At 42.5% G+C, this 16,014-nt stretch overlaps 1 protein-coding gene across 2 annotated transcripts in view; it reads left to right on the top strand.

Moving 5' to 3' along the window:
• Nucleotides 1-16,014, top strand: part of LOC120860477 (methionine synthase) — a 124,223-nt gene that overhangs the window by 54,136 nt on the left and 54,073 nt on the right. For both annotated transcript variants that reach the window (XM_040236296.1, XM_040236297.1), the window contains 3 exons: nt 10,399-10,578; nt 13,077-13,193; nt 13,500-13,640. In XM_040236296.1, the coding sequence (XP_040092230.1) occupies nt 10,399-10,578; nt 13,077-13,193; nt 13,500-13,640 (438 nt within the window). The remainder of the gene's footprint in view (nt 1-10,398; nt 10,579-13,076; nt 13,194-13,499; nt 13,641-16,014) is intronic.

Here is a 16,014-nt window from a genome sequence, read left to right as displayed (position 1 = left end):
GAGGAATTGATGTACAAGAGGAAGGGGGCACTTGCTGGGCCCATGACCTCGTGGGCTGAGAGGCCTGGCAGCCAGTCTGCACAGGGAGGGGGAGTTAGCGTGCTCACAGTGCAGGAGAGAAGGCAGAGCTGAGACTGCGGGGGGAGTCTGTGCTTCTGTTTTCTCAGTGAAGCAGGAGGCAAGGTGAACTCTGAGAATGAGAGTGGAGTGTTGTGTGCTTTGTGTATGTGGTGCTTTCCTTGGAGTATAAAGCAGAAATGTTCCCTCAGGGAAGGATAGTCACTGCCTGTGCTTTTAAAAAAGCATACATAGCCCTGGGTTTTGCCCCTTGAGTTTCTGACTCATTTGGCCTGGGGTAAGATCTGGCTTCAATAATTTTACAGCCTTTGAGGTGATTCTCTTGAATACTCTGGCTGAAAACCACCAGCAGAGTTTATCTCATTTAGTCCTCGTAGCAACCACGTGGGGTAGCTGTCGTCCTGTTTTACAGTGAGCCAAGGTCAAATGGCTGGGACATAACGGAGCCACATTTGGACCCCTGGCCTGCCTGGTTTGAAAACTGATACAGGCTTCCAAATCCTGTGTTATCTCCACTACAGAGTACTTGATCCTGGCTAAGAACAAGCGTTCCCAATTTAGATTTGAATGTGTCCACAAATAAAAAGCAAATGTAGAAGAAATTTTTTGACTTGCCAGTTATGAGAAAAGTACACATTAGGGCAATATTAAGGTAATGGTTTGTCCTTACTAAGTTAGCAAAAGTATACTTAAAAATCATCAAAATCTGTGCTGGTATAACAGTGGTAGAGAGAAAGTCTTGTTCATTGTAGAGTATAGCATAAATTGAGATAGTCCTTTTTTTTTTTTTAAGTTCTACCAAGTTTATTACTACAAACCCATCTCACTCTACCCTCATGCCTGTGTGCTCAGTCGTGTAACTCTGTGGACTGCAGCCTGCCAGGCTCCTCTGTCAATGGACTTGTCAATTCCAGGCAAGAATACTGAAGTGGGTTGTCATTTCCTTCTCCAGGGATAGTCCTTTTGAATGACCCTGTAATACCTAAAGACATAAAAATGTTCATACCCTTTGAGATAATGATCTCATTTCTGGGAAGTTATCCCAATAAAAGCATTAGCAGCATAAGAATACTGTATATGCAGAGATTTTTTGCTAGCTTTTTATTGAAGATATAATAACCTCAATGCCCAATTGGGTAGATATTGATAACATATGTTACATCAGTCTGTTGAATTATTATTCAGAGTATTTAAATATTAATTATGAATATTGTGGAGCAGCATAAATAAAACCATAAAACAATAGTTATATAGACACTGCATATATACAGCTACATAAAAACTCCATTTGGTAAAGTTTGGAGGAAAATGTTGTAAAGGAGAATAATTGTTAGAGTGAGATGGTGAAATTAAAGGTGCCTTTTTCAAAACTGCTTTTCCTAATTAAAAATATTGTTCTATATGATTATAGACTTACATGTTCATTGAAGAACTGTGGTATTAAAAATTATAAAGAGCAAAGCAAAAAAATTCATATAGTTGAAAAGTTCAGGCACCAACAATGCAGGTATTTTGGTGCAAAGGCATTTCTTCTGTCGATTGAGTTTACAACGCTATTGAGTGTAACAATCAGTTAAGAACCAAGATTTGCTTTGCTCGACTGATACCACACGTTATAAGTAGAAAGCTCTCTTAAATGGAAAACCACTGTTGCAACCAAATAAAGCAGAGGAATTCATACACACTGTTGTTCCAGTACATGATGGCTATCTTTGCTTTATGCTTGTGATCTGTATTGTGATGACAACCTCAAGGTCAAAGCAAGATCAAGGCCAGCTATGACAGAGAGCTGGCCTTGAGACTTCTTGATTAGAAGGCAGATAAGGAGGCATTTCTGTGTTTTTTTGGTCGATGTTAGCAGTTTAAATCAACTTATTTAAAAATTTTTTTATGACTGTATTTATTTGTTTTAGGCTGTGCTGGGTCTTCATTGCTATGCACCAGCTTTTTAGCTGTGACCAGTGGGGGCTACTCTCTAGCTGCAGTGTGAGGGCCTCCTATTGGTGAGGCTTCACTCGTTGCAGAGCACAGGCTCTAGGGCCTCCGGGCTTCAGTAGCTGTAACACAGAGGCTCAGTTGCCCTGCAGCTTGTAGGAGCTTCCTGGACCAGGGATCAAACCAGTGTCTCCTACGTAGGCAAGTGGATTCTTCACCACTGCCAGGGCTAAGGGAATTCCTTATGTGATAATATATAAACTATAGTAAGAAACTTCTGTGGGGAAAAATAACTATCACTACTCACTTTCTAGATTAAATTCTCCTTTTCTGATTGAAATGATTGTTTTTATATGACAATTTTTGATTATGTAAGGTTTCTTAGAAGTACAATTAGCACATAATAGAATAGACTATATTTTGCTTATACATGTGTATACTGATCATATGAAAAGATAATCAGTATTGTCCTATAAAAGATTCATTATATTCAACACATTTTCCTATGTTAAAGTGGTTTGAGAATAATTTTCTAATTTATAGAGAAAACTCAGGATATTGATTAAAATTAACTAATCCTAATCTTGAAAATGGAGAAGGGCATGGCAGCCCACTCCAGTATTTGTGCCTGGAGAATTCCATGGACAGGGGAACCTAGCAGGCTACAGTCCATGGGGAAGCAGAGTCAGACACGACTGAAGTGACTTAGCACCCAATCTAGAAAATAATGAGGAATCTGTATCTGGGAGTCATTCAGGAACATGATATGTCTTTCCAGTTACTATTCAATCAAGTTTTATAGTTTTTCTTTAATAGGAAATCTCAAGAGCATTCCTATGTATTTGTGTTGTTTCCTTGTTGTGATTTTGGTTTATTTTTCCTTTCGTAAATATTTTTCCTTTGGTAGTAATTTTTAGATTTTTATTTCATCAACTTTTTAATTAAATTCAGATAAGTTGATACTGGTTTTGAGTTGAATATTCCAGTAGGATGTGTACCAGTAGTTCTAGGAAACCAAAATCACCTTTACTTTTACTTTGCCGAAGGTAGTTGACCCCAGCCAAGGAGTTGATTCTCAAGTTTTCTGCTCTGAGACTCTTTGAGTTTTGTTAAAATCTGATGTATATTTTCACATTTCAAGAGACTCCTTTTTAGTGGCTATAGAGAGGTCACCCCTCTCTGGCTAAGATGGCATGGTTGAGTATTTCTCTCCTTTAGTCTTTCTTTATAAGATGGATTGTATTTTAAATTCTTTGTAGGAAGGAGACTTGTCCAGTGTGCCTTCAGAGGTGAGAGTTTGTTGTAGGAATATGAGGAGCATAGGCCTCAAACCCATGTTTGGTCTTACCTCCATGCCTGGGGTGTTCATCTTGTCCTTCAGAAATAATAGCATGACATTCAGTTGGCATACCTCCAGTGCCGAGGGTCCCAGTTGCCTGGAATGCATCTGGTGTGAGAGAGATTTGAGTGGATTCATTTGCTTCTGTTGAGACATAGTGTTGCTTCATCCAGCCTATAGTATTAGGCTTTGTGGAGTAGGATTTTCTAGCTAACAGCCTCTCTCTGTTGTTTCTAGAGAAAAGCTGTGAAGAGACATTGGCTCATGATAAAGACCATTCAGATGAGTCTGCTTTCTGATCTCCTCACCTGCTATGTCACTGGTGGTTCTTCTAAACCAGTAGTTCTCAAATGGGGTGATTTGGCCACCCCAGGAGACACTTGGCAATGTCTAGACAAATTTTTGTTTATTGTCATGACTGGGTTGTTGGGAGGGGATGTCCTTCTGACATCTAGTAGGAGAGGGCAAGGATGCTGCTAAAAACCCTACAAAGCACAGGGCTGCCCCCCACAGCAAAGAATTATCTGGTCCAAATTGCCAACAGTATCTTTTTGAATTGTGGTTTACTCTGGATGTATGCCCAAGAGTGGGATTGTGAATCATGTGGTAGCTCTATTTTTAATTTTTTGAGGAACCTCCACACCAGTTTCCACAGTGACTGCACCAGTTTGTGTTCCCCTTTCTCCACACCTTTGCAGCATTTGTTATTGTAGACTTTATGGTGATGACCATTCTGACTGATGTCAGTCAGGGGTTGACTTTATTTTTGGGGGCTCCAAAATCACGGCAGATGGTGATTGCAGCCATAAATTAAAAGACGCTTACTCTTTTGAAGGAAAGTATGACCAACCTAGACAGCGTATTAAAAAGCAGAGACATTACTTTGCCAACTAAGGTCCGTCTAGTCAAGGCTATGGTTTTTCCAGTGGTCATGTATGGATGTGAGAGTTGGACTATAAAGAAAGCTGAGTGCTGAAGAACTGATGCTTTGAACTGTGGTGTTGGAGAAGACTGTTGAGAGTCCCTTTGACTGCAAGGAGATCCAACTAGTCCATCCTAAAGGAGATCAGTCCTGGGTGTTCATTGGAAGGACTGATGCTAAAGCTGAAACTCCAGTACTTCGGCCACCTGATGTGAAGAGCTGACTCATTGGAAAAGACTCTGATGCTGGGAAGTATTGAGGGCAGGAGGAGAAGGAGACAACAGAGGATGAGATGATTGGATGGCATCACCGACTCAATTTACATGGGTTTGGGTAAACTCCGGGAGTTGGTGATGGACAGGGAGGCCTGGCGTGCTGCGCTTCGTGGGGTCGCAAAGAGTCGGACATGACCAAACAACTGAACTGAACTGATTCTTACTGACGTGAGGTAATACCTCATCATAGGTATTTTGATTTCCAAATTTTGATTTCCATTTCTCTAATAATTAGCAATGTTGGGCATCTTTTCGTGTGCCTTTTAGCCATTGGTATGTCTTTAGATCTTTTGCCCATTTTTGATTGTGAGTTACCCAATTCTTAATCCAGGGCAACTTCTTTTCTGTAACTCATTTTTCTCTCTGATGTTATCTGTTTGCTGGAGAAAGGACAAATAAGGTTTTCATATTTAATCCTCTTCTATCTGCCAAGTGCTTGCTCTGGGCACTGAGGATATATAAGGGCCAGTAGACGACCCAGCTCCTTGCAAGATTCAGTGTCTTTCACAGGTTTTGGTGAAAGTGGAAGAAAGACTTGATGAGGCAGGGAAAATCTAGGACAGTAGGATTCCAGAAAGATCTGAAAAGCAAAGAAAGAGTTCATTTTTAGGGCTTGGAGCACTACCTGGGAAGCCCTGTTAAAAGGAAGGCAAAACTAGATAGGTTATAGATCTTACCTAAATATTCAGGGATATTTGTTTTAAATACATCTCGAGATAGTAGGTCAGTCTTTTTTTGTTCTTCCTGGGAACTGTCTCTTTCTACTGTGTCTGCTTCCTAGCTTTCCGTTTGAAGGTACTAAAGCAGACCCATCCTCTGCTCTTTCCGGGGACTGATATGTGTACTAAGAATTTCCTTCTCTGGAGAAGGAAATGGCAACCCACTTCAGTATTATTGCCTGGGAAGTCCCATGAACAGAGGATCCTGGTGGGCTACAGTCCCTGGGGTCGCAAAAAAGTCGGACACAACTGAGCACACACACACAGGGGCAACAGCATTGGTATTTTGTGAGTGTCATATCACTGGGCAGTCAGGTTGGCTCTGCTGCTGCTTGGTCACCAGCCTGTCTCTGTCTGGCCTGATCCATCGGCTGTGAAATTCTCAATAGTATTTGAAAACAGTGCCTTAGAAAAAGCAACTTATGGACCTTCTCCCTGCAATTTTGTCAACACCAGTCCCTTGCGTGGCAGACTGCCTCTTCATGGTTGGCTCCAAGGTCAAATCTAAGCAATCAGAAATTCTCAACTAATAGAGAAACTTCCCTTTATTCAACTTCCCTTTTTCTGGGCAGCCTCCGCTGTTACCCCTCCCCTAACACACACCCTGCCCCCAAATCCCATTTGTGGAGATTTATTCTCTCTCCTTTGTGCTTCCCCAGGGCCCCTCCTGGCTGTCCTTCCGTCCGTGGCACTGAGCACCTGTGTCCACTCCACCTCCTTCTCCCATCCTTGACCATGAACTCCAAGCCAAACTCATTTTCACATCCCCCGACCCAGGGGCAACTATGCTGTTCCTGGCCAAGTTATGACCATCAGATGAACTTGAGCAACAAAATGCTGATGGGAAAATGCAGCCCTCTTTTCCTCACCAGGTTGCCTCTCAATGTTGACTTCATGTCTGAAATCCTGTCCATTTCCCCATTAATCCCAAGTTCTTAGCGTTCACGTTCTGCCTCAAATGTGAGTTCTGCCAGGGGCACAGCCTCCGTTCTTTCAGGTGTGGAGTGAACTGGGAGACATTCCAAGGCGACCTTGCGTCTCCCAGCTCTGTGCTGTCCCCTGAGCTTCATCCCCTGCCTCCATTTCTGCCCTCAGGCCTGCTGCTTCTCCCTGGGCTCTGGGTGTCCTCACACTTGCCTTCAGCTCATGTTCACACATTAACTACAGTAGAGAAGCCACTCCAGGGATTTCTGAACAAAGTCTATGCCCTCAGTGATTTTGTAAAGCCCAGATGTCTCTTGTCATGTGTTTTTCCCTTGGAAACGTCCCTTTCTCAGCCTTTTTCTTTCTGACTTGTCAGTGCCTGTCTGGAAGAGAAGATATTTATTCCTCCCTCTTGGCCCTTAGGTTTGCATTGTTGTCACTGGGGTTTCTTCTAACTCAGCCTAAGAAGATGCACCTCACCCATCAGTGGTTCTCACCTGGGCTGTACATTAGGATCACTAAGAGGCTCTTTAAATACTGTTACTTAGGTCTTATTTCAGGGTTCTGATTTAACTGGTCTCGAGTGAGGTTCAGGAACAGGTATTAGTATTAGAAAACAGAAATCCTTCTGGGTTACTCAAATGTGCCAGCAGAGTTGAGAGCCTTCTGGATCTGTAAAATCCTCAAGCCTTGAGGCTTATTAGCATGTTTGTGTCATCACCCTGGCTGAGGAACAGACAGAGGGAATCTTGGAGAATCTAGCTTGATATGCTTATGGCAAAGGCCTATCCTTTGAAACTGTGCATTCCGAGATTTGCTTGTTTATTCAACAGATGGTAGTTGCTTTCTGTTAATGTGGCAAGTAGTGTGCTAGGTGTTGGGAGAACAATTTGAAAAGGCCTCATTCTTATGGAGCTGATGGTTGTTGCTTCAGTTCTGGCCTAGTGATGGACTCATGACTCGGATGAAAGAAATGACCAGGACCTACCAACCCAACTTCCCTTGTGGCTCAGCTGGTAAAGAATTCACCCGCAATGCAGGAGATCTGGGTTCCGTCTCTGAGTTGGGAAGATCCCCTGGAGAAGGGAAAGGCTACCCACTCCTGTATTCTGGCCTGGAGAGTTCCATGGATTGTACAGTCAATGGAGTTGCAAAGAGTTGGACACAACTGAGCGACTTTCACTTCACTTTACCAGCGCAACTAGATTACTGTGAAATAGTAACAGCACTGGTAGCCCCAAACCCCTGTTCCTATTCGGTTAATGAGCTCAGCTGGGCCATTAACCTAGAACCTAGACCTCTGTTTGGCCCTCTGGTGAACGGATAGCTGAAGTCGAAGATGAAAAGGCAGCCCTAGGTGACCTGCTCCTGAACACTTTCTTCTGGGCCCACATGTTGATCTTAACCTTAACTGTATCACTAACTGAAGGGAGAAGTGAGAAGTTGTTGAAGACATTCAAGAAAGATGAGAGTCTGCCACCTTCCCTAAAGGCTGGACCAGTGGGGCTACAGAGCCCCCTCCTTGTGGTCCTTTCCCTAGAATCTGTGATCTGCTAAGTCACATCCCCAGCAGGAGGTGAATTCTAACCTGAGCAGCCACAGGAATAGGGAGAGATTAGACACCAGTGACACCAGTTGTGAAAGAAGACCAAGGTAGGCGAGCAGTCAGAGGCTTAGATCTGAGTGGGCTTTTTTTATGTACCCCCACCACGCTTTTCCTGTCAAGAAGCAATCGTCCTGTGATTTCATGGTGGCAGTCACTGTCCACAGTGTTTTTGAAGCCCAAGAAGAGGAAATCTGTCACTGCTTCCACCTTTTCCCCTTCTATTTGCCATGCAGTAATGGGACTGGTTGCTATGATCTTAGTTTTTTTTAATATTTAGTCTTAAGCCGACTCTTTCATTCTCCTGCTTCACCCTCATCAAAAGGCTCTTTATTTCCCCTTCCCTTTCTGCCATTAGAGTGGTATCATCTGCATGTCTGAGGTTGTTGATGTTTCTCCTGCCTATCTTGATTCCAGCTTGTAACTTGTCCAGCCCAGCATTTCCCATGATGTGCTCAGCTTATAGGTTAAAGAGGGTGACAGTAGACAGCCCTGTCATACTCCTTTCTTGATCTTGAACCCATCAGTTGTTCCATACAGGGACAAACCTAGACAGTGTCTTGAAAAGCAGAGACATTACTCTGCCAACAAAGGCCTGTATAGTTAAGGCTATGGTCTTCCCAGTGGTCACAGACAGTTGTGAGTGCTGGACTATAAAGAAGGCAGAACACCAAAGAATTGATGCCTTCGGACTGTGGTGCTGGAGAAGACTGCTGAAAGTCTCTTGGACAGCAAGGAGATCAGACCAGTCAATCTTAAGGGAGATCAACTCTGAATATTCACCAGAAAGACTGATGCTGAAGCTGAAGCTCCAGTATTTTGGTCATCTGATGCAAACAGACGACTCTTTGGAAAAGTTCCTGATGCTGGTAAAGATTGAGGGCAGGAGGAGAAGAGGGCGTCAGAGGATAAGATGGTTGGACGGCATCACAGATACAGTGAACATGAACTTGGGCAAACTCTAGGAGATGATGAGGGACAGGGAGGCCTGGTATGCTGCAGTCCATGGGGTTGCAAAGAGTCAGACATGAATGAGCGACTGAACAACAGCAGGAACACCATGCCTTTCTCTGGAGGATGGGGCCTCACTAAATGTCCTTGAACTGCATAGAGTATCCTCACCCCTCCTCCCTGTGGGCCCCTGGAGAGCTCCCCTTAGAGGTGAAGATGTGTGTGATCAGGAACTGCTTCTCGACCACTCTCAGCACTCACATCCAGTCAAGGGTGTCCTGCCTCCAGGTAGTTAGCTTGGAAGACTCAACACTTCATTCAGTGGTGGTGGCCATTTTTCAAAAAACATTTTGCATATTTACTCAGAATTGTACGTTACTTATTTTTTCGGAATTCTGTAGTGATAGCAAGTATTCATTTTTTCTTTAGAGCAAATTTGTTTTTTCTGCAACCAGAAATCATTGATCATGTAATTCATTGAATAAGCCTTGCATTGAGATTGTAGATTTGACCTGAAGACAGTTTCCCTGACAAAGTTCAGAAATGCTCTGAGTCAGAGGTACATTCATTCATTCGACAGAAATACTGAGCACATCCCGCGGCAGACACTGCTCTAGGCTCTGGGGATACAGCAAGACTGATTTTAGTCCTGTTAATCATGTCTAAAGAAACAAGTGAAAACCAATAAACAACATGCTGGATAAATACACTGGGTTGACTAAAAAGTTCATTCAGGTTTTTCTGTAACGTGGAAAATAATTTCTAGGAGGAGAGATGCTATGAAGAGGGGTGGAGGAGGCAGAAGGCGGTGCTGGAACTGGTTTAGAGATCGTGATTAAGGGAGGCTCCTCTGAAAAGGGGACATTTGTGCAGAGGCCTGAGTCCTGTGACTCACAAAGCCGTGTCACAGTGTGTTCCAGGCAGTGGCAGCAATGGATAGAAAGAGATGGTGGCCACTTCCCACAGTGGCCCTGAGGGAAGACAAGCTTGGTGGGTCTCAGGAACATCAAAGGAGTGGTGTGGGGAGAGTGGAGTAGATGAGGGGGGAGATACTTTCATCAGCACAACAGCTACACTGCTTCTGTAAAAATAAAATCTTAAAATTGGAGGTGCGGGACCTGATTCTGAGGGAGGTGGGAAGCACCGGTGGGTTGGGCTTTGCTGGAGTCAGTGCTTGGCTTCCTAGGGTCACTGTTTGGAAATATACTAGCTAATGCTGTGATGAGTGGAGTTGGAGGTGGGTAATAAATGCACATCTTTGAATCTATATAGCCTTACTATAGGAAGGTCCAAGGAAGCCTGGGTGACAGTGCAGGCAGGTCCAGAGAGGAGAGGCACTAATTTTGTAATTCATTTGAATTCTTATCACTTGTGTCTTTTTAAGAAACCTATTTATTAATATACCATATATATGTGTGTGTGTGTGTATGTGTGAGATTTGATTTTTACAGAAGCATTATAGCTATTGTGTGGATGAAAACATAAAGGGACTTTAAACCAATTCCTCCTCTGAGATAATTTGATAAATGTTTAAAGGCTGTTTGGTGTTTGGATTTCTATGAAATCCAAGCATTGCTACTTAAGCTCTTTCCATTTTCATAGATGACACCTCATTTTTCTATTTCAAATTACATCTTCTACTCCTTCCCCAGGCAACAGAAACAGATACCAAAATCAGAGTGTGTACCCGGGCCTACCATCTCCTTGTGAAAAAACTGGGCTTCAATCCAAATGACATCATCTTTGACCCTAATATCCTCACCATTGGTACTGGGATGGAAGAACATAACTTGTATGCTGTTAATTTTATCAATGCAACAAAAGTCATTAAAGTAAGTATGAACATTTTTCTCTTTCTATCCAAGACATTGCTTAGATTTATCACATGGCTTTAGTGAATAGCTTGAGCTCACATATATATATTTATTGGCAAGGAATATTGACATTCTTATTCTTGTAGCAAATTGGTTTTCTGAAATTTAGGAGCTTTAAAAATTTTTTTCTATGTTATTTTATGTTGTGATGTAAAACACACACACACTGAGGGATATATAAAAGATACAGAGTTTGATAAATGATTATGAGGCATGTAGTAGCTTCCACTTGGGGCCTGAAACAGGAAATGGAAAGTGCCCTGTGTCTCTTCCTTTCTGATTACAGCTCGTTCTGAGTTTTATGGTACTACTTGCTGCTCTTCTATATGATTTTAACGCTTCTATATACACAGTCAATCTGAATTATCCTGGGTTTTTTATTTGCAAATTCACCTACTCACTAAAATTAATTTGTGGGCTTCCCTGATGGCTCAGTGGTAAAGAATCTGCCTGCCAATGCAGGAGACACAGGTTGGATCACTGATCCAGAAAGTTCCCACATGCTGGTGAGCAGCAAAGCCTGTGTGCCACAGCTATTGATCCTATGGTCTGGAGCCCCGGAGCTGCAACTACTAAGCCATGTACTGCAGCTCTTGAAGCCCGTGCACCCTAGAGCCCGGGCTCAGCAACAAGACAAGCCACCATAATGAGAAGCTCATGCATTACAATGAAGAGTAGCCTCCACTTGGGGCAACTAGAGAAAGCCCGAGCAGCAACAGATACCCAGCACAGCCAGAAATTTAATAAATTATTAAAAAAAAGAAAATTATTTGTCACTCCAAAATCAATACTGATGGTTCTTCTGTAGTCATTCACGGGCACGCACACGTGCAGAGTGGTGAAAACTGTGAGTGCCTGACCCCTGTGATCGAGATGAGTCAGCAGAGCCATGCCCTGCATCCCTGGGTTCAGCCCTCATTCTGTAAACAAGCACCCTTTTCTGGCCCGTTGAGTGCCACGTTTTTCAGGGTTTTGAGCTTTTTTTCGCTGCCTGATTTCTCTAGTTGGGTGGCCCCGCGCGCTCTGCTGAAGTGCTGCCCTGTGTTCCTGCGTGCACAAAGGCTGTGATGCATTTCATGGAGAAAACGTTTGTTAGATGGACTTTGTTTAGACATGAATTGTCATGCTGTGGGCTGTGAGCTCAACATTAGGGAATCAGCAGTATATATTAAACAAGATATCTAAATGGAAACATAGGAAACAGGGTTATTTGTTGATCAGTGATGACAGTTTTGTGACCAGAGTTTCACAGACCTAACCCTGCACTTGCTGTGGGAGCAGTGGTTTTCAGCATGCCCCAGTTCAGTGTTTGCAGTGACTTCATGGAACGTAAGTACCGCAAATAGCAAGAATTCACTGTAGAAATAGTATAGTTAGTTTTGCATATTTTTGAACTTCATGTTAATATAAACAGAATCTTAAGATTCGTATGCCTTTCTCCTAACCCAGTCTCACTTTGAAGATCTACCTGTGCTGTAGTTGTGCTTTGTTCAATTTTACTAATGTATAATATTCCATCATTTACCTTTTCCATAATTAACTGTTCTGTGGTTGACATATGCTTGGTTTATTTCCAGTTTGGGTAAGTCATGAGCAAAACTGTTTGTATACATCTCTTATATATATCTCTTCATGGGCTTCCCTATAACATATACCCAGAAGTGGAAGGGTTGGGTCCAGTAGTAGATAAAGGCAGCTCTCTCTCCCAAAATGCTTGCACTAGTCTGTACCCTATCTAACAGGAAGTAAGAGTTCTTGTTTTACATGCGAACTAATGCTTCATGTGTCATAAGGTGTGGTGAGGACCTCAGTTCTCTTTTGTCCTTTTAAAATTAGTCAGGTTTATAGTGAACTATGGAGTTTGTTCCTTTAGGCTATAGAAGCCTTCTAGTAGCTCGTGAATAACCAACTTCTCTGTTTGTCCTCTCTGGTTTTCCTTCTGTTATCTGTCACTGTTTCTTTCTTTTTCTGTTATTTATCCAACAGATGTGTGTGTGTATATATATATATACACACACACACACACACACATATATATTTAGCTGCACCATGCGGGATCTTAGTTCCCCAACCAGGAATTGAACCCCTGCCTCCTGCAGTAGAAGCTCAGAGTTTTAACCACTGGACTTCCAGGGAAGTCCCTTTTCAGCAGATACTTCATGTCACACTCACCATGTATTGTAGCCATATCGTGGTCACTGTAGAAGTACACAGAGATAAAGCAGAAGTTTTTCTTTCCCCTTAGGGAGATTATAGTAGGGAAAACAATGAAGCAGTGCTTTCGTGTCTCCCTGATATCCAAGTTGTAGTCTATGTCTAGGTACAAGAAACTCTGAATTACTTTGGACTTTATATATATATTTTATTTTCCATTCTTACTTTAAAAAGCTTGAGGAACATAATTGCTGCTTTTGGCAAACTCGGGAAATCTTTTAATATGTTAAAATTTTTTCCAGGAAACGCTGCCTGGAGCCAAAGTAAGCGGTGGTCTTTCCAACTTGTCCTTCTCCTTCCGAGGAATGGAAGCCATTCGAGAGGCAATGCATGGGGTTTTCCTGTACCATGCAATCAAGGTATAGTGGGACACCTGTTGCCTTGAACACCAGCCTTTACTTAGGGCAAGCGTTTGCAGACTTTGGCCCACAGACTAACCTGGTCTGCTGCCATTTTCTGTGAATAAAGCTTTATTAGAACAAAGCCACGCGCTCTCACTTGTATTCTGTCTAGGACTGCTTTTATGCTATAGCAGCAGAGTTGAGTGTTTGTGACAGAGGCTGTGGCCTACGGTATTTCTTTATCTGTTCCTTCACAGAAAGAGTCACTGATCCCTGGTTTAGAGTATCACTGGAAATCCTTATTTTTGTTTTTATTGCCCTTAGTTTGGTATGGACATGGGAATAGTGAATGCTGGAAGCCTTCCTGTATATGATGACATCCACAAGGAGCTTCTCCAGCTCTGTGAGGACCTCATCTGGAACAGACACCCTGAGGCTACCGAGAAGCTCTTACGCTACGCCCAGGTAGGGAGAGAGGTTCTGACGGATGGCTTTTCCTTTTTTCCTTTGAATCTGTCTTAAACGTACAGTTACTAGTCCTTCATTGTAGAATGGAAGAAAGGATAGCACCATGTCTTTGGATCACTGAAGGTTTCTACAGAGAGTTCCAGAGAAGATATTTTCTTTAGGGCGAGGAAGGAGAAACCGGCCTTAAATATCTGCTTCAGTACTCTTTAATTTGTATTTCTGTAAGTTTATTTTGAAATGTAAAATTTATTTTTCTCAGACCAAAGTAACACATACTAATTTTTTAAAATTGGTAAAATAAGGGTAAGCAAAAGAAGAAAGAAATTATTCATAGTCCTACTACCTGTCATTAACCACTGCTGAGGTTTTATTATAGCCTTCTATTCATGGTTTTGGTTTTATTTTTCTGAAACAAAAAGTGCTAATAAGTATGTTCATGCGTATGCACATGCACACTCATGTACATTTTTATAAAAATCTAACTTTTCTTGATGCTTTTTTGGTAACCTGCTTGTTTAGCAGTATACTGGGAGCATCTTTTCATTTTATTAGATATTTTTCTATCTCATGCTACGACTTGACTATTTTGAATTTTCTTGTGTGACGATGTGGTTACCTGGTACCCATTGTTACATCTTTACATTTTTATATATACCTGTTTATGTTAGGATATAGTCCAAGTCTACAGTTCAAGGCTTGAGGTCTGCACACTTTTGATCTATAGATGTGAGGATAATTATAGTTAATCCAAAAATCAGTTCCTTGTTTCCATTTATTATGTATTGGGCAGTCCTAGCTATATTATACTCTTCATGGGGTTCTCAAGGCAAGAATACTGAAGTGGTTTGCCATTCCCATTCTCCAGTGGACCACATACTGTCAGACCAAGGCAATGCCAAAGAATGCTCAAACTACCACACAATTGCACTCATCTCACGTGCTAGTAAAGTAATGCTCAAAATTCTCCAAGCCAGGCTTCAGCAGTACGTGAACCGTGAACTTCCAGATGTTCAAGCTGGTTTTAGAAAAGGCAGAGGAACCAGAGATCAAATTGCCAACATCCGCTGGATCATCAAAAAAGCAAGAGAGTTCCAGAAAAACATCTATTTCTGCTTTATTGACTATGCCAAAGCCTTTGACCGTGTGGATCACAACAAACTGGAAAATTCTGAAAGAGATGGGAATACCAGACCACCTGACCTGCCTCTTGAGAAACCTGTATGCAGGTCAGGAAGCACCAGCTGGAACTGGACACGGAACAACAGACTGGTTCCAAATCGGAAAAGGAGTACGTCAAGGCTGTATATTGCCACCCTATGCAGAGTACATCATGAGAAATGCTGGGCTGGAGGAAGCACAAGCTGGAATCAAGATTGCTGGGAGAAATATCAGTCACCTCAGATATGCAGATGACACCACCCTTATGGCAGAAAGTGAAGAGGAACTCAAAAGCCTCTTGATGAAAGTGAAAGAGGAGAGTGAAAAAGTTGGCTTGAAGCTCAACATTCAGAAAACAAAGATCATGGCATCTGGTTCCATCACTTCATGGGAACTAGATGGGGAAACAGTGGAAACAGTAACAGACTTTATTTTGGGGGGCTCCAAAATCACTGCAGATGGTGATTGCAGCCATGAAATTAAAAGATGCTTACTCCTTGGAAGAAAAGTTATGACCAACCTAGATAACATATTCAAAAGCAGAGACATTACTTTCCCGACTAAGGTCCATCTAGTCAAGGCTATGGTTTTTCTAGTGGTCATGTATGGATGTGAGAGCTGGACTGTGATGAAAGCTGAGCGCCGAAGAATGGATGCTTTTGAACTGTGGTGTTGGAGAAGACTCTTGAGAGTCCCTTGGACTGCAAGGAGATCCAACCAGTCCATTCTGAAGGAGATCAGTCCTGGGTGTTCATTGGAAGGACTGATGTTGAAGCTGAAACTCTAATACTTTGGCCACCTCATGCGAAGAGTTGACTCATTGGAAAAGACCCTGATGCTGGGAGGGATTGGGGGCAGGAGGAGAAGGAGATGACAGAGGATGAGATGGCTGGATGATGTGACCGACTTGATGGACATGAGTCTGAGTGAACTCCGAGAGTTGGTGATGGACAGGGAGGCTTGGCGTGCTGCAATACACGGGGTCGCAAAGAGTTGGACAGGACTGAGCGAGTGAATGGACCTGAGGTATATTAAATATCTATCATGGGTGTTGCTGTCTAGAATTCAGTTTAAGGAAAGATGAAATCTTTTTTCAAGAAAACTTGCTTTATAATTTATTTCAGAAAGGGATGGCAAAGGAAAACATTTTTCTCACAGAGCATGCTAGGAAAGTGGCAGAATGCCTTTGTGTATGTTGCCACCCCAGTTAATG

This window comes from Oryx dammah, unplaced genomic scaffold (genome assembly GCF_014754425.2).
Source record: "Oryx dammah isolate SB20612 unplaced genomic scaffold, SCBI_Odam_1.1 HiC_scaffold_11077, whole genome shotgun sequence".
Lineage (NCBI taxonomy): Eukaryota > Metazoa > Chordata > Mammalia > Artiodactyla > Bovidae > Oryx > Oryx dammah.
Note: the sequence above shows the minus strand (reverse complement) of the source record. Positions and strands in the feature narration are given on the sequence as shown.